Below are 18,055 nucleotides of genomic sequence, written 5' to 3'. Positions count from 1 at the left end.
TGTGACACGTTTGTAAAATATAATCATTAGAAATTTCTGTGCGGGCAAGTTAATAATTTCTCGGAGTGAGAAATGCCATGTGTGGCGTGTGAGCGGGTGAAGTCATTGAAATGCGTGTGTCTCACGCTCAATGCGTGAGTCTTGAGAGCCCTGGTTTTAGCAGGTTGGTTTTAGTAAGCTGAAAAGAAAGCTGTCAGATCAGTGGTTTGTCTAGGCGAGCGTCTGTCGTCATTTCCGGATATTAAAGAGCTCTCGCTTTGGGCACAACTCAGGCGACCCATGCTAGTTGCTTATGGGTTTCACCAAATTAAAAAGTGAAAGGTTCAGAGAAATTGCTGCACGTGTCTCCCCAGGTATGTATGACAAGCTAAACGTCCTCCTCCTGAGGAGAGAGACGAATTCCCGTCCTGAATTCCCGCTAGCTAACTTGTTAGGCAGATTCCAAGCTGATTGCACAATGTTGTTGGCTAGGTAACGTTAGCTAGCTAGCTGTAGTATGTAGATTGACATACAGGTTGTACGGTAGCTAGTTGATATTGTCATACTGTAGCTAATTTTGCCTTTGCAAACAAGGATTTTCCCTCTTGACCAACTTTGTTCTCACAGCTACCCTGTTATGAATATATTTACACTGAGAAATTGAACAGATGACAGCTTTATTGCGGCATCCTCTCGAAATGTAAACATAACGTTAGGGTAACGAATCCACCCGATGTACCAAAGACCATAACATACGTCAGTGTTGCTTCATCAAAATCGCACGGATGTTGGATGTCAGCTAATAAAGAAGGACAAATGTGTCACAGTTTGTGGTTGAATAACGATCAAACCTTGTCGAGATAAACTTTGATCTTACTGTAAATTTCACTTCATAGGATCAATTTAAAACAGCTCTCCCTGATCCATGCTACGGGCCATGGATATGGACATTCCCGTTACCCTTGTCATCAAGGCCCCCAATCAGAAGTATGATGACCAGACAATATATTGCTTCTTGAACTGGACGGTGGAAAAGCTGAAAACTCACATCTCACACGTTTATCCCAGTAAGCCGGTAAGAGACCTTAGCAAGCTAGTGCTGATATTCAAATGCCTATTTTTCCATTCGCAGTCAGTGTAGTATATGCTATGCTAAACCTAACTAGTGTACACATACTGTACAATAACTTATTTAAATGAGTGTGTTTGGTTGACATTCACAGCTTTACATTATGCTCAGGCCTTCAGCCACAGGGGCAAGTCACCTGTCAGATCTTAAATTACTCAAATAACATGCTACAAGCACGCCACAGTGGATTGTGTGTTTGAGATTTCTTGTACATTTGTAATGAAGCGAGTGTGTGTGTGTGTGTGTGTGTGATACTGTTGCTTTAGTGGTTACGTCTGTGATCACTGCTGTGCTTGTGCTGATTAGAATCTGTGCAGTTCTTCTGAATGGATCAGTGGGTGTGTCCACAGCTGTGAGATTAATCTCCTCATGAATGATTGCATTACATAGTTGACTTTGATGTTCAGACTTTTTTATGAATAGGCTCAGTCTAGGGAAATAGCAATGTTCCATTTGGGACATTACATTTGTTGTTATTTGTAGTACTGCTGTTGGTATAGATACATATGTATGTAATGTGATCCTCGCGTTAGCGTCCTTACAAGAACTAAGCCTGGATGACCAAGTTACCTGGGAAACCTTGTCTGCTTGCTGGGGTGAAATAGGGAGAAAAAATTAGTTGGTGTTAGTGATATTAGCTCAGAAGATTTGAAAAGCAAGATTTGCAAGAAAACATCAGATTATACGTTCAAGTGGAGGCTGTGTGACTCCTTTGTTCTGGAGCGTAATCTGCTCTAGCTATGTGTTCTCCACCAGCACAAAACGTATGCAGTTGTAACTGTGTTGCTTTCTATGATGCAAAACACCACGGTCAAGTGTGCCGCCTACTCTCAAGTGGAGGTGAAAGCATCTGCCAATCATTTTTGTTTTGGGTCTCCCACTCTGCCGACCTTACTAGCATGACTCACAGCAGTTAAAAATAAATAGCAATGATGTGGTGACGTCACTTCTTTTGGATTTGTTTTGTCATGAAGAGTTTTTGTGGTTTTTTTGTGTTTTTTTTTTTTTTTTTTAAAGCAATCTGCGTTGTTAATGAATATCAGGTTATAAGCCCCATCTTTGCCCTACAAGGGAAAGGCCGTAATCCTCCACATGTTGGTTAAGTCGCCTCCATCCAATTAGGTGTCATTGCCGAGAGTGGCCCTGGGGCACGGCCCATGATCTCCAACTGTCGTATCAACTGTCGTCATGTTATGTCAGGTCTTGTTAGTCAGTCAGTCAGTTGGTCTTCTGCTCTTTGCAGAGCTCCAAGGACCAGAGGTTAGTGTACTCGGGGAAGCTGCTCTCCAACGACCTGCAACTCAAGGATGTCCTGAGAAAGGTAAGCCTCGACTACGACCTTGACCCTAGATCCAGTTGGTTGCTATGACGTCACAGAGACTTAAACATGATTGTGAAGTAGTTATGCAAAGGCTTATTTCCCCCACAAAGCCAACACACAGAGAACACAAAGTTTGAGTTCTTTAAGTGGTTTCGTTTTGGCTGCTTTCTTTTGAAGACTGTATTGTACATGTAAAGGCTTAGTTTTGTCTAATTAATACATGTATTTGTTTATGTATTGTATTGTTATGGTATTATTAGCGTAGTATATCAATTGAATTATTTATGTCTGGCACACTTACAGTAATTTCCCGCATATAAGCCGCATTGTGTATAAGCCGAAGGACAGTGTTTTATGCAAGTTAAAAGGAACAAAACCATATCAACACCATATTAACTGTCCCCCTGTACTTCAGTATTACGGTATTTGTGTGGCATTATAAAGGCGTCCTCAGCTTGCTGTTGGATTGTCCCTGTTTTCTGAACGTGGCCGCGTTGCGCTGGCCACTGCAGTGACCTCTGACCTTCTGCGGAGGCTTAGCTTGACCTCCCGTGTGGGCTGCTCTCCACAGCAGGATGAGTACCACATGCTCCACCTGGTGTGCGCCTCCCGAACTCCGCCGGCCTCCCCTCAGCCGCACAGAAGACGCACTAAGAGCAAGTCCCACTCCAGCTCCAGCTCCAGCGCGGACCCTCGGCCGTCTGTAAGTACTGCTGCAGTGTCGCTTGCATATCTGATGTTTGAGAAGGTGACTGCTGAATGCATATCTTTATGTCTTGAAGCTGAAGGTGACTGCTGGAACATTATTGTGTAGAAAAGCATCACTTTCCAAAGGTATACAGTAGGTGTAGCTACACAGAATTCAAACAGCAACAACAACAACAACACACACACACACACACATACCACACACCCTCACATTTACATTTAAATGTATTCATAAACACACACATCAGAAGTATAGCTGTAGCCAGTTTTACATAGTGTGACAACACCCACACCCACACACACCGCAGCTGAAGATCTTTTTTCCTGTTTTTCAGAGCACAGAGAGTGGCAGCACTGCAGCAGGCCAGTCACATGTTCCAGGGCCGCACACAGGCGGGCAGAACCAGCCAGGTCACTTCATCAACACTGCAGCACATCCTGCCTTTGCACAAGGGTCAGTGTTGTGTGTGTGTGTGGGCTTGTGAACTCTGTGTGTGTGATGTTGTGGTTTTTTATTTACGTCCCTCTGGTTCATGCAAATCTTTTATTTCTGCATTGCAGTTCTCTCTCTCTGTACAGTATAGCCGTGTGTTAGGTTTCCTCATTTTTCATGCAAATGCTTTGCTTTCTGTATTTGCATAAAAAAAATGTTCTCAGTGTATCCTCTGTTTATATTTTGTGCATCTGTGTGTGTGTGCATGCATGTGTGTGTGAGCGACTGAGCGTGCGTGCGTACTTATGCACACGTATATCTCCATGCACACTGCATCCATGTGTGGTGTGTTGTCCTGACGTATTCCTGAGTCCTGACGCAATCTCTCCCCTGTTGTCTAGTCACTGGCTCCAGTTCCCCCAGGTGGCCGGTCATCCCTACGGCACGGCCGCTCCCATCAGTCCCATGAGCCTGCTGTGGTGGCAGCAGGCCTACGCCTGGCAGCTCTACATGCACCAGTGAGTTACTGAGTCACTGCCTTCCTGTGTGTGTGTGTGTGTGTGTGTGTGAAGGCCAGCAGCACTTGAGCTTTCTACTCCCCCGTCTTTTAAGGGTGCACTCAGAGCCAGTTCACGCTCTTGCTCTGCCATTTAGGTGCACTCAAAGGCCCGGGCCTTGCCGCTCATTCATTCATTCAGTGGGCCACTTGTGTGTTACTCATAAGACACACACACACACACACACACACACACACATACACCCCCCCCCCCCCCCCCCACACACACACACACACACACACACGCCCGGGCCTCGCAGCTCATTCATTCAGTGGATCACTTGTGTGTTACACATAAGACACACACACACACACACCCACACACATACACCCCCCCCACACACACACACACACACACGCCCGGGCCTCGCAGCTCATTCATTCAGTGGATCACTTGTGTGTTACACATAAGACACACACACACACACACACACACACACACACACACACACACACACACACACACACACACACACACACACTCACACATAGTTTCTGCTTCTAAACAGCTTTTTGCCCCCAAAGTTTTTTAGCGCTTGATTAGCCACTTGGCTGCCAATTTTCACAGCATTTTTGTGCCTCTTTCATATGAAGAATACTTTGCTTGCCAAAAGGCTTCTTTGGTGCTGAGGAACTGAATTAGACATGCCATAAACAGGGCATGGAAGCAGCCTTTTGTGGGAAGCAGTTGACAAATTTGGGTAGCGAGAGAGCACAGATCACAATTTTCTTATTTACCAAGCAAAGTACAAAGTAAAATCACGCACATCCGTAAAACATATTAGCCGGGTGCGAGATCAAAAAATTAATGTTCAAAGGTATCATAAAAAGATCCGCACAACCACACACTCCGGTGTGCGGATCTTTTTACGATACCTTATTTACCTACGGACCCTTGTATTCTCTTCTCTTCTTTTCCCTCTCGTGCTGTCAGACAAGCCTCATTGGCTGCATATTATCAGACAGCACCGCCCATTCCTCCTACGGGCCAATCGGAGCAGCCCAGAGAGGAGCAGCCGGCTGCTCCTGCTGACCCCATTGGTGGGGAGGGGCAGGATGGCGAGGATCAGAACCGTGATTGGCTGGATTGGGTGTACACGGGGGCCCGGGCAGTCGTCCTGCTCAGCATCATCTACTTCTACTCCTCCTTCAATCGATTCGTCATGGTCATTGGAGGCATGCTGCTGCTCTACCTGTAAGTGTGTGTGTGTGTGTGTGTGTGTGTGTGTGTGTGTGTGTGTGTGTGTGTGTGTGTGTGTGTGTGTGTGTGTGTGTGTGTGTGTGTGTGTGTGTGCTGTATGACCATAGAATATGCACAAGGCTCTGCATATCAGTGGAGCTGATCTTCTTGTCCATTTCATAACTTCACCAAAAATGGATGAATTCAGATATTTTTCTTCTTACAGTACCTACCATTTCTTATTGTTAATGTGAACACTTTTAACAGTTATTCATTACCTTCCTTTATGGTTCAGCAAGGGTGTAACATTCTAATGCCAATCTTATTCTCTGAATAATTACATAAAAACTATTAACTGTGGGGGGCGCTGTGGCGCAGCAGGCTACAGCGTCCATACCATTTACGGGTCTGAGTGCCCACGGGGACCCAGGTTCGAATCCAACCTGCGGGCATATCCCGATCCCACCCCATCTCTCTCTCCCACTTGTTTCCTGTCTACCTCTTCACTGTCTTATCATAATAAAGGCAAAAAGGCCAAAAAATATACTTAAAAAAAAAAAAAAAAAACTGTTAACTGTCAGGTCAAGTTCCTCATAGTCTAACTCTGAGTTTGTCTGCTCCTCCTTTGGTTCCTTTTTTCCCACCACAAGTCATCAAGCCGGCTGGCTCCCTTTCAACCTCGAGCACGAGCTACAGAACCTTGTAGACGCGGGCAACCAGGACGAGCTGGACGGGGAACTTAATGACCTCCAGGACATGGTACTACATCCCAATTTGAGCTTCATGTGCACACATTCACACACTTTTTCTATACATGAACTTTGAAGTTCTTTTGTTTTTTTCCCCACCACCACCCCCCCACATTGAAGTTCTTTTGTATTGTTGTTATTTTGTATTGTTGTATTGTTGTATTGTGTTGACCAATGCAGGATATAGGAGACAGGTTTGACATTTTTAAATGAATGAATGAATAAATGAATGAGTGAATGAGCGAATGAGTGAGCGAGCTAGCTTTTAAAATCCATCCGGTCCAGATAAACAGCAGTAGGCCTACCAGTATTTAAAATAGTTCTCTTATGAGGAGCGCTGTAGTGTCCTGAATAATTCTACAGACAGTTTAAGTCTAGAAAGATTTGAGACGTATTTAAGAAAGGGAGTAGCTTTTTAGTGATTCACATGCTTTCCCTTGTCTCTGTATTTGCTGCCCACAGGATCGTGTGATGGACGACGGCTTTGGAGACGAGGACGGGGACAGCGGCGAGGAGGGTAGCGAGGCACCCCCGGGAGAAGATGACCAAAGCGGCTTTTTCTCCTCCGCCTGGTCCTTCATCACCACCTTCTTCACTTCCCTTATCCCTGAGGGCTTGCCCAACGCAGCAAACTGAATCATGGGAGTTGTATTTCAATATAACATGATTGCACTCTGGGGCCCCTATCCACTGTGACAAGGAGCAACTTGTGCCTTTGTTTGCTCTCGTGGGGTCCTCATTGAGTTTGTCAGAGGACACGTGTTTAGGAGCTTCAAAACAAAAGACTGTGGGGTACATCATTTTCAAATTGTAGGTCCTATGCACATTCCCTCAAACTGTGAATAAAACATTTGAGCAGGTCCATGTAAGCAGGAAGAGGATGAGTGACTGAGTGAGTGAGTGAGTGAGTGAGTGAGTGAGTGAGTGAGTGAGTGAGTGAGTGAGTGAGTGAGTGAGTGAGTGAGTGAGTGAGTGAGTGAGTGAGTGAGTGAGTGAGTGAGTGAGTGAGTGAGTGAGTGAGCGAGCGGGCGAGCGGGCGAGCGAGCAAGAGTGAGAGAAAATAGAGATAATGTGTCTTATTTCAATCAGCAGTCTTAAATTGAACGAAGAGTGATGTGAGAGAGACTGAGTCCCTCTGTGTAATAGCTGATTTGAGAGAAACCGAGTCCCTCTGTGTGGTAGCTGATTTGAGAGCAGACTCTGTGTGTGTGTTCAGTAGTTGGAGAGAAGAGCAGATCGTCTTCGTGAGTGGTTTTGTACATCATGGCAGAACTGTGAGTTAGCCTCTATGGCTGCATTGTTACATTGTCATTTTAATGTTTAAAAATGTTATCTATTTTCGTTAAAAAACAAATTAAGAAGTTTGGAACTTATGAGTCTTTAGGTACCCCCTAATCTGTGTGGTCAGTATGTGATCGTCTCGCTCATAAATCAATGCTTGTTTGATGTTTGAAGTGTTATAAAGGGTGGTCCAGAAACCAAGTGAATCACTAATTGGTCTGTCTTCTTTTTTTCCCCTGGTATTTTTGCATGCTGAATTAGAGCTAGAAAATTAGGACATTTACAGACATCTACATCTATGCATGACATGATATGGAAGATGGTACAGGATCAATTCATGGCAGAGAACAGATGTTGACTATTTATCCACTCAGTTCAACCAGTTAGTAATCAAGGATCTTTGGCTCAGAGATGGTTGAGGGTTCTAAAGGGTCTTTGTTTGGTTCAACGGGCTGGTTATGGTATTTAGTAGACACTTTTGTAAGCGACATACAAATAACAATAGAGTAATAAACTTAAGTGCATGTTCAACAGATATTGACTTTAGATTCCTCCTGAAAGACCCAAAACTATCACAGGAATGGAGAGCATTCGGCAACTCATTCCAACAACAGCAACCACTGAGAAATCTTGAATCTGAAGGACAATGTAATGCACAGCATGCACTTTTATGCAGTATCTTGGAGCCTCCTTATCTCCATCTGCACCACTAAAGTAGACAGTCAATGAGTAAAAATATTTTTTTTAACCTCTAGTCTGCAATTTTCGGTGTTGAAAGCAAAGATCATAGGCAAGCATGGTAGATGATCTTTGTTAGCGCCAAAGATCATAGCAGAGACGATTGAAAAAGGTGTTGGATCAGAGACGATTGAAAGCATCTTTGATCAGGGCGCTCCGCTCCACTCTAGAATCTTTGATTGGCAGCACTGAACTTGCCATGGTTACCGACAAACATTTTGTATCAAAACATTTTTGTTAAACCATTCTTAGCTGAAGCTAACGTTACACCGATGTAAACTTTTCTTGCCTTACACTTATTTCTCTATCTCTTGCTTCAAGTATTGTACATTGAAAGTACAAGTCACTGGCATTCTTATCTGTAGAATAGGTGATATGGGGGCTAAGCTGGACGATAGTGGCAATTGTCCAAGGGTTAAAAAATTCTCAGTGCCCTCGGAGTTGGGTGCGCCACGGTCTTCATTTGTCCCAAATATTTTTTTAAATGACATGTCTTCATTCGTGGAAGAAAATTTAGGTATTTCAATGCGTGCTTTCCTGAACCTGGGAGTTACTTTGCTTATTGGTGAGTATTTGAATGACCAATGTAATGCTAACACTATACGATCGCTGGTAAAGTGAAGTCTACCCAGCGAGATCCCTGGCAGCTAGCGTCACCCAGGCTAGTCAGCATGTGTAACTTACTAACTTTGGTCACAGACACGATACCACTTGTGTAATTAAGTTTAAATCACTTGTCATCATAACCTATATTTGCCTGTATGTAAAGGACAGGTGTCTGACATTTCTTCCCCTTGTTTCTCCACAGCACTTTTAGCTGGTATTGCACACTGGTAAGTGGAGTCAGGTCTGCTTCCTTAAATGTTTAATTTGTACAGACTGACAGTTTGCATTTTATTATTCGTCTTAGGGGTGTGCAGCAAAGGGTGTCCCTCTCTGTCTTACAAAAAAATGCGAATTTAAAGTGCTCTTCCCTCCTCTACCTCCTCCCTGTACCTCTTTCTCCTTCTACCACACCAGTGCTTATAATGTCTAGCTGCAGTGCTGCTACTCTGCTCTCCACTACAAGTATTCTCCCATGCGCTGTATCTTATGTGCTAGCTATTCTATTGCTGTAAGCCGCTTTGGATAAAAGTGTCTGCCAATGATGAAATGAAATGTAAAATGTAAATGGATGATACTTGAATTGCATCAAAGAAAATACATAAATATACAAGGGATAAGTGGTATACCATTGGCAAGATGTCCTCCTGAGTCAGTTGTTTGGCAGTGTGTTTGACCCAGTTTATGCATATTTGCACCTCACTCTGTTGATACAGGCGGCATCTTGATGGTCTGTTTGAGAATGACAGACATTTTTCACACTTATCTACCCTGGAGAAAGAAATGGCTTTTCGAACAGAAATGGTAAATAATAATGATAGTAATGATGATGTTAATTTCCATTCTGTTTATTTCATTCAAAATACATTTCAATGGCATTTATCCTTTGAGTAATTCAGACCTGATTGGTTTCTCATTTTCATTTGTTGGCCAGGGTTTTTATTATTCTTACTATAAGAACTACATTGAGTCGCCCTCCATTACCTCTGGGTTACGTTTTTTTGTCAACGATCACCTGTCAGAATCTCCAAAAGTCATCAATGCCCTCAAGAGGTTTAATCTCTATCCCGAGGTATGAAGCTCATTTATCATGCATTCGAGTGTATATCTACTCATGTAATTTGACTTATTTTCCTTTTAGAAAACAAACAAACAATAGACGTTATAGCCAGTTTTTGTGAGTGCCCCTTTTGATAGCCTAATTGTCTGTTAGTAGATAGTCATTGGAAATCTACAGAGAACATACACAGGTTTCATGGAGTTCTTTGGGCTTCCCAGCAAGGCCTGTTACGACGTCCACAGAGTCAATGACGCAAGTCCAGTGGAAGGCTGTGAAGGTACAGCGTGTTGTGCTGTGTATTGTTTTAGTTTTGTGTGGTAAATGGTACTTTGTATTTCATTTGACCATGTTCATTAGTCGTTGTATTAGTCAGTAAAGCATACTTCTCAGGTGACAGCTGTGAATGGCATACTCTGTGTAATGTGTGCAGGCCTGGGAGATCCAGCTTATTTTTATGTCACCTGCGTCTTTGTGCTAAATGGCCTGATGATGAGTCTTCTCTTCCTGTACGGGACATATCTAAGGCAAGTGAAACATGCTTATTATATATTATATATTATATATTATATATTATGATCATTCTTTTGAAAGACAAGCTTCAGTTCAATATTCCAAATGTCGCGTTAGTTAAGTTGGTCCATGTCTGATTGGTGAACATGTCTAGTGCATGCGAATCCCATCACTCCTGTTAGGTGAGCTTCACTGTCTGTCACACAAGGAGGACAACATGAATATAAAAATCATAGCTGTGACCAGATGAGTCAATGGGACAGAGTTGCAAGCTGCACGATTAATTGCAGCCTTTGTGGTTAGCTTATTGCGTTACATTTCAATCAAAGAATTGTGCCTCTCTTGTTTTATTCTTCCTCTTTATCGTCTAATCCTTTATCCTGCTGTGTTGGTCCTCATCTTGGTCTTATGTCTCCGCCATCTCTTTCCAGCTCTTCTCGTTTGGGAGGTCTCGTCAGTGTTCTTTGTTTCTTCTTTAACCATGCTGAAGTAAGTCAAAATGCACAGGGGGAGAAAGGATGTTTGATCTTTACCTGTTCTTCATATCAACATTCAGTGGACACATGACTGACATACTGTACACACTCATCCAATATGCAATACATAGACAGACAGACACACACACACACACACACACACACACACATGTTCACATAGCTTCTCCTGTTGTTGAAGTGCTGGTACCTGTGTGTGTGTGTGTGTGTGTGTGTGTGTGTGTGTGTGTGTGTGTGTGTGTGTGTGTGTGTGTGTGTGTGTGTGTGTGTGTGTGTGTGTGTGTGTGTGTGTGTGTGTGTGTGTGTGTGTGTGTGTGTGTGTGTGTCACACAGAGCACTCGAGTCGTGTGGACCCCTCCTCTACGCGAGAGCTTCTCCTACCCTTTCTTCGTCATGCAGATGCTTATGTTAACCTACATCATCAGGTATAGCTGACCTACTGTAGCTAAACAGCAGACTTATAGCCAACTTGCCATCTCCACCATCTTATTCTGCTTCAGTAGCATCTCACTTTCAGATGTGCACACATGCATTTGATAGCTTGGAATTCTCCCATCTCCTCTGTCCTCACTGATGTTCTTTAGGAACCAGAACCCCGGGAGAAAGGTTCTAGCAGCCCTTGGTGTGTGTAACATTCTCTTCATGCTCCCTTGGCCAACATCGCAATACATCCTGCTGACTCAGGCAAGAGCCTAACTTTCTATTTATTCATATTTGTCTTTTTAGTTAATAGGGACAACAGACACGGTACTGTGAATAAGCTAGAGTTAGCCGTACAGGCTAATTTTCATACGTTGTCCCTAGCCAGTTCTTAAAGCGAAGGTTTCTGTGCAACATCAGGTATGAACAACCTGATTATGTTCCCAAGGCCTGTTGGTGGCGGAGAGGGGAGAGGGTTTGAGGTCAATATACTCTTTCTCTCCTCACAGGTTGCCTGCCTCTATGCCTGTTATGTCATGGGATACATCACCCCCTCTCTGCTCAAACGTCTGATTGCTGTCCACATGGTAGGTTTCTGTACACTCCTGAGTTAACATCCAAGATAGATAGATAGATAGATACGGTAGATAGATTTGTCCTATGCGGAAAATTGTTCTGTGCCACACAGTACATCTGATACATTTATTCAAAGACAGTAAGAGAGACAAGACCAATAAGGAGCAACAAACATTTGTATGAAAACAACACATTTAGCAAAAACAGTCATATAGCATCTGCACTGTTTACAAAGGGAATGAATGTCTTATCCTTTTTTATTATTGACAAAATTAGCATCATAGTCAGAGTATTGTTAGCAATGAAAGTGATGACCCCTCCGGCCTTTTTACGGACAGAGAGGCCTTGGTAGCCTTTATGTCAAGACCAGAGCTGTACACTGTGATGTAAATGAGCACACACACATCTCAGTAAGGCGGGGATCACACTAGCCAGCGGCAAGCAGCAGCGGCAAGCAGCAGCGGCAAGCGTAACGCAACGCTCAGACCATAATAATAAATCCAAAACATTCTGTCTCGTTCCTAAGTTCAATCTTTGTTGCTACGTTCTTAGACGAATCTGATTGGTCAAAATACCTAAACATTCTAAAACTGATTGTGATGAGCTGAGCGTTGCGCTTCAAAGTTGAACCAAGTTCAACTCCCAGTTTTCTCCAGCGTTACGCCAGCGTTGTCACCGTTCCGCTGCTGAACCATAGAGAAGAATAGGAAACCTGCCGCTGGCTAGTGTGATCCCCGCCTAACAGTGCAGTACAGTCAGTCTCTCCATCTTCAGCTCCTCAGCCGGTGTGCTTGATGTCTCTCCCCAGGCTGCGGCGTCCGTGTGCTCCGTGCTGCTGTTCGGGAACACGTCTCCGTCGTCTCTCTACGCCTCCGCACTCCTGGCGGCCTGGGTGGGTGACCCCGCGGCATCTTCATAGGCCACACGGGAACAGGCGGGATTCGCACCGTGAACTTGAGATGTTTTTTTTAATGAATTAATGTTATTTATGATATTGTAAAGAAGAACACTGAATCTGCTCTCTTTTGATCTGGCTATCCCAAGTTGTGTTTGTCTGGTAGCAAATATATTATATACAAGTAGAGCTGTACATTTTTTTGTGAAAGTTTTGTCATTATTAAGTGATCATCTGTTTGCCAATTGGCCAGTTTTGCTTGCTTTGTTTCAGGTTGTTGTCTCCTTCAGGGACATCTTATTCAAGGATTACCCACACGGAGGCCAAAGAGCTGTAAGAGATTTAAGGACATCAATAATAATAAATGAATACACACTTTGTCATTACTCTAGTTTTACAGGCACAGCTATCTAGGGCAATGACCACTAACCATGTTCTTGCTTCTGGGCAATTGAAGTTGGTGCAAGGCTTTACGTGGTTTGGCCTAACTGTCCCTCTGAAGTGGACACTATCAGCCGTCCTTGGTACCAGTGATGTGAGTCCTTTGTTAGTAAGATTTCCAAGTAGATGCATGAATAGACGAGAACATTGCTAATGTTCAAAAGTGTATTATACAGGCGCAGGTTTCAGTCTTAGTCATGGTGTCTGTAGATGAATTTAATGAGGTGAAGTGTTTCCATTCGGCGGAGAATGACACAACTTATGTAATTTTTTTCCCCTTCTGGGTGAAGTTATGTAACTGTGCAAAATGCCTGAGTGACTGTGGAGAATAATGAAACCAAACATGATAAAAAAAAAACCCAACAAAGTAAACTTTTGAGTGTTTAATTCATTCTTCTGAATGCTCTATGTCTCACTCCTCTTCCCCAAGGTCCATATTAGCCATGTGGTCAGCTCCAAGTTCAACCTCAACAAGGACTTCATCTCCATGATGTACTCTTGTGTGGATGAGTATGACTACATGGAGCTGGAGGTTAGATTCCCTCTGTAAATATAATGTCTTGTTTAGCTGAATTAGGCCTCAATTGGGAAAACCTCAGAGTCTCGTCTATTTGGACTCTGAAGTGGCTGTTATCTATCTACAGTACAGTACATGGTTTTGTAAGGTACTCCAAATAGAAAGCGTCCTTGTGATTACATATCAGACATGTCTCTTTGTGTTGTGATAGCAGCTGTGTCCAAAACTGTCACACTTGGAACTTTCAGACTATTCTGGGGTACATCAAGACACTGCTCCTGCCACTCAACCTAATTATCATGGGATTCATCGGGCTGAAGGTGAGACTCTGGCCCATGTCACCCATGTTAGTCCCTGTGGCTGTGGAACTGGTTTGTGACATTCTTCTTCCCCACAGACTGGGTATAAGGTGATGAACTATCTGAAGCAGCCGACAGTAAAGGAAGAGGAGACGCAGGATGACACTGAACAGTAAGTCGACACCGTATTTACATCCCATGTTGTGCAGTTCAATTGGAACTTGAATTTCTTTAAGGTTGTCCTAAAAACAGCAGCAGCAAAGTCTTTAAAAGTCTTTAAATCTTTAAGCACAGTCTTTAAATTGATGAAGATGGAATTGAAGATGGAATTGTTTCCCATTATGATCACATTTATTATCAATGTGATGTTATGTTATGAATATTTATTGTGTTAAATGCTTCATTCTGTGTATGAAAGGTGCTATACAAATAAAGCTTATTGTTATTATTATTAGTAATAGTACTAGTAGTTGTAGTAGTATCAGTGTTTTGATCACAGTTACAGTATGAACAATGTTAAGATCACAGTTATGATTTCTGGTATGATCAATGTTATGATCACAGTTATGATGATCAATGTTACACAGTCATGATCAGTGCAACCTGCTTGCTTATTCACACTCTTATTCCTGCTCCTCTGCGTTCAGGGTTCCGGATTTGAATAATGGAGAGGTGAGAGCTCTCCTGATTTGCTTTTGTAACCTGTTTCAAATGATAACGCTGCACACACTAACCACAATAATAGCCACACTTAGTGCAAACACATTCTCTCTTAAAGGGACGGTACATACAGTAGGAATATTAGTTTGCCGTGTGTCCTGCAGGTGAAGTAGTATTGTGCTGTGCTGTGGTGTGCACTGCAGGTGGTGTTCAATGGTCTGCAGCTGCTGGCGTTTGCTGTGCTGGCTGTGATGGTCATGAAGCTCAAAGTGTTCCTGGCCCCACACATGTGCATCATGGCATCACTCCTCTGTTCACGTCCGGTGAGAGACATGGACACACACACACACACACACACACACACTTTCAGATTCATAGTTTACACAAGCTACACGAATGTGAACACAAGGAGGGTTTGACACGTAATTGCATAGCAGAATATGTTGTCCAAATGCTTGCCAGCTCAAGTGCCATGCCATACGTTTCCTATAGAGGCGCATCATGGACTTAGCTTGCGTAGACTACACACTCTCAGTGTGTCCAGAGTTATACACTCTTCTCTCTCTCTCAAATTCAAATTCCAAAAAGCTTTATTGACATGACAAGAGCACTTGTGTTGTCAAAGCATATTATAACAATAATCAGTGAACTTTAAAACATGAAAATGAAAGTAGATAGATAAATAAAATGAAATAATCAAAAGAAATTAAAAGAAAATTATTATTTTTTGTTAATAGTGAAAAACAAGCAGGTCTCTCTCCCTCTCTCTCTCTCCTCTGCTTCCCTCAGCTCTTCAACTGGCTGGGCGACCGCAGCAAGCACCACATGGTCATCTTCTGGGTGCTGTCCATCATGGCCGTGCAGGGCGTGGTCAACATCCAGAAGCAGCGGGAGATCGGGGGGGACTTCAGGAGCCCGGCCCAAGAGGAGCTGCTGCAGTGGATCAACACCAACACCCCGACCGGTGCGTGGGAGCAGGGCCATGAGTCACACATGAAGTTATAGACCAGTCAGAGTTAATTTGTCGGCCAAAGTAGGAGATTAGAACTAGTGTATGTATTTACCGCAGGTCTGTGGTTTTCAGTCCCCTGTCCAAATGTCCTGCTCTACATCATCTGACTGGTCAGTCTGACTGGTCAGTAGTGGCATTATGATTGGCTGGTCAATATGTGATTTAGTGAATCAAGCATATTTTCCCCGATTTAGGTCAGATGTGTCTTTTTAAAGTGAAGTATTCTATTGTGGGGGCCTTTTCGCCTTTACTTTGATAGGACAGCTACAGACGAATTGAGTTAGAGAAAAATTTGTGGGATGGAGTGGGATCAAGAAATGACCCTGGCCAGATTCAAACCCCAGGTCCCCATGGGCAGTTCATGTGTGGTGTCGGTGCTGTTTTGAGTAGGGACAGAACAAATTTAAGATATGCAGGGAAAGCTCCCCAGAGGCCTGAAGATCCATATTTGAGGTGCACTATTGAGAACAGAGATCCAGTCTGCATTACTGAAGCTGATTGCGGCTCTATTTGTCTGTTGACCCTCAGATGCGGTGTTTGGCGGCGCTGCCCCGACCATGGCGAGTGTGCTGCTGTCCACCAGGAGGCCCATAGTTAACCACCCCCACGACGAGGACCCAGGACAGAGGTACCCAACAGGGATGTGGGATAGTATATCGTCCATGACATATCAGTGTAGTTACTTCCCATGACAAGAAGGAGTCAGTCTTAGACATTAACAACACTATAGTTTATGACATATATTCACAGCTGGACTAAACTGGGTGCACAGTTGAGGAGCTTCATTCACATAATGTATATAAGAGAGAATACAAGGAGTCTGGGCACTCTTTACAGACTTTAACATTTGAACTTGTAATGAGCTACAGAGAGAGGACCAAGATGGTGTACAGCATGTACAGCCGTAAGCCGGTTATGGAGGCCATGAAGAGTCTGATGGAGCTCAAGGTGGACTACTTCATCCTGGAGAACACCTGGTGCTTCCCACGGGCCAGGTGATATGGGATTACCTGCTGTCTGCTAGTATCCACTCTTATTCTCTCTGTGGCATACACTGTACAGAGCAAAGTAAGAGCATTATTGGCCGGGTTTCCCAGATTCGTTAAGAAGCTCTTAAGTGCAAAGAACTTCTTAGGAACGTTCTTCGAACATTCTGAGAGCGCCCATAAGAAGTTCTCAGCACTTAAGAGCTTCTTGACGAATCTGGGAAACCCGGCCATTATCTGTCCAGTCTCTTTCTTGACTAAACATGTGTGTGTGTGTGTGTGTGTGTGTGTGTGTGTGTGTTTGATAACACACAGGGAGGGCTGCAGTTTGCCAGAGATCTGGGACGTTGAGGACGTGGCGAACAGGGGCAAGCCCCCTCTCTGCGCCCTGCTGTCGGCCGACCCCCAGCCGCACTTCAGAACCGCATTTGAAAACAAAGTCTTCAAAGTACTGCAAGTGCCCAAACCCACCAGATAATGGCCCTGACCTCCAGAACCAGTATGCAATAATAAACTGTCACCATACTTCACCAAAATGTACCTTAACCTAAATAAACTAGTTTTAGCCTGAAAACTCTGTTGAGAGTATTATTTTTCAATCCTGTACTAATTCATTCACACATTTTTGAAACTTGACAATTCAATTTAGGTTTTTTTTTTTTTTTTTCTTCCAATAATGAGAAAGCATTACACATAAAGTCCTTTTTATTGCTTTTCAATAACAGTTTTACAAAAAAAATATTATTACTATATATTTGAACAAATCTACTGGGGGAGGCTACCTCTCCCACCTGGCTGTGTGCTTGACTGACAGCAGTCGTGAGGTTGTCATACGTCTCCAAAGAACACCCGGGCGTTTCTGTGGAGACTTGCTATGACACTGCAATGGGAAACGGATACTTAGATGATACAAGTTACACAACACCATATATACTTCCACACTCAGTATAGTGACTGTGATGCACAGAGAAACACCATTTCAAAAAATACACGTTGAACAGCAGAAAGGTTTCAAAAAACACATTTGTCAAAATGACCAGTGTGACCATCAAGTCTGTGACGCCAAATATAATATAAAATAACCCCATATTTGAGAACATAAAAAAAGACATGACTTGGCAAAAAAAAAAAAAAAATGAAAAATTGATGTTTGATGTGTGGAACTGAATTTGGTGTTGATATGATGATGCACATTCACTTAATACTCATTTGGAGCGACTATTACCTCATAGCAGTATCTTGCACATTTCATGAATAAGTTCACTGTAAAACACAGTAGAAAAAGTGCCGCATATATGTATATACAGTACATATGCCCATTTTGCTTTCGGTTATGACCAGAATTGTAAGAGAGTGTATGTCTGATCATCAAAAGGTTACTCTGTGGTCTGTCTGACCAATGCAAGGTGAAATGTCTTCCTCAAGCACACTCTCTCGCCTTATTTAAACTCCTGTAGTTACTTCCTCTTTCATTTCAAATATATGTAACCTATACATATCCCATACAG

General features: G+C 43.2%; 3 protein-coding genes across 9 annotated transcripts in view; 2 read left to right on the top strand and 1 right to left on the bottom strand.

Annotated features, from left to right (window-relative positions):
* Nucleotides 1-219: 219 nt before the first annotated feature.
* Nucleotides 220-7,543, top strand: LOC134072784 (homocysteine-responsive endoplasmic reticulum-resident ubiquitin-like domain member 2 protein). The gene is made up of 9 exons (XM_062529627.1): nt 220-353; nt 876-1,054; nt 2,352-2,429; nt 3,001-3,132; nt 3,473-3,591; nt 3,972-4,088; nt 5,061-5,321; nt 5,957-6,065; nt 6,518-7,543. The coding sequence occupies exons 2-9, from the start codon at nt 905-907 to the stop codon at nt 6,689-6,691; spliced, it is 1,140 nt and encodes a 379-aa protein (XP_062385611.1). The 5' UTR covers nt 220-353; nt 876-904; the 3' UTR covers nt 6,692-7,543.
* Nucleotides 7,544-8,300: 757 nt separating this feature from the next.
* LOC134072783 (probable C-mannosyltransferase DPY19L1) lies at nt 8,301-17,121 on the top strand. The gene is made up of 22 exons (XM_062529626.1): nt 8,301-8,639; nt 8,883-8,907; nt 9,394-9,481; nt 9,612-9,749; nt 9,894-10,014; nt 10,168-10,261; nt 10,679-10,736; nt 11,075-11,166; nt 11,326-11,425; nt 11,671-11,748; nt 12,546-12,629; nt 12,906-12,965; nt 13,090-13,167; nt 13,504-13,605; nt 13,839-13,910; nt 13,988-14,061; nt 14,537-14,561; nt 14,753-14,872; nt 15,339-15,513; nt 16,090-16,189; nt 16,431-16,556; nt 16,863-17,121. The coding sequence occupies exons 1-22, from the start codon at nt 8,450-8,452 to the stop codon at nt 17,023-17,025; spliced, it is 2,163 nt and encodes a 720-aa protein (XP_062385610.1). The 5' UTR covers nt 8,301-8,449; the 3' UTR covers nt 17,026-17,121.
* Nucleotides 17,122-17,234: 113 nt separating this feature from the next.
* The window catches only part of LOC134072996 (sodium bicarbonate cotransporter 3-like), a 77,575-nt gene continuing 76,754 nt past the window's right edge, over nt 17,235-18,055 (bottom strand). For all 7 annotated transcript variants that reach the window (XM_062529911.1, XM_062529908.1, XM_062529910.1 and 4 more), the window contains one exon: nt 17,235-18,055. This exon is cut by the window's right edge and continues 1,681 nt beyond it. The gene's annotated coding sequence lies outside the window, so the exon portion shown is untranslated.

The sequence above is a fragment of the Sardina pilchardus genome, chromosome 24 (genome assembly GCF_963854185.1).
Source record: "Sardina pilchardus chromosome 24, fSarPil1.1, whole genome shotgun sequence".
NCBI classification, from domain to species: domain Eukaryota; kingdom Metazoa; phylum Chordata; class Actinopteri; order Clupeiformes; family Clupeidae; genus Sardina; species Sardina pilchardus.
This window is presented reverse-complemented; position numbering and strand designations above follow the sequence as displayed.

Excerpts from the sequence above, each read along its gene's own strand:
- LOC134072784 (XM_062529627.1), top strand. The coding sequence starts at position 905 with ATGCTACGGGCCATGGATATGGACATTCCCGTTACCCTTGTCATCAAG. Across the intron at positions 1,055-2,351 it reads ACGTTTATCCCAGTAAGCCG|AGCTCCAAGGACCAGAGGTT; the intron begins GTAAGAGACCTT and ends TGCTCTTTGCAG. Across the intron at positions 5,322-5,956 it reads GGCATGCTGCTGCTCTACCT|TCATCAAGCCGGCTGGCTCC; the intron begins GTAAGTGTGTGT and ends TCCCACCACAAG.
- LOC134072783 (XM_062529626.1), top strand. The coding sequence starts at position 8,450 with ATGGGGGCTAAGCTGGACGATAGTGGCAATTGTCCAAGGGTTAAAAAA. Across the intron at positions 8,640-8,882 it reads GGGAGTTACTTTGCTTATTG|CACTTTTAGCTGGTATTGCA; the intron begins GTGAGTATTTGA and ends GTTTCTCCACAG. Across the intron at positions 10,737-11,074 it reads TCTTCTTTAACCATGCTGAA|AGCACTCGAGTCGTGTGGAC; the intron begins GTAAGTCAAAAT and ends TGTGTCACACAG.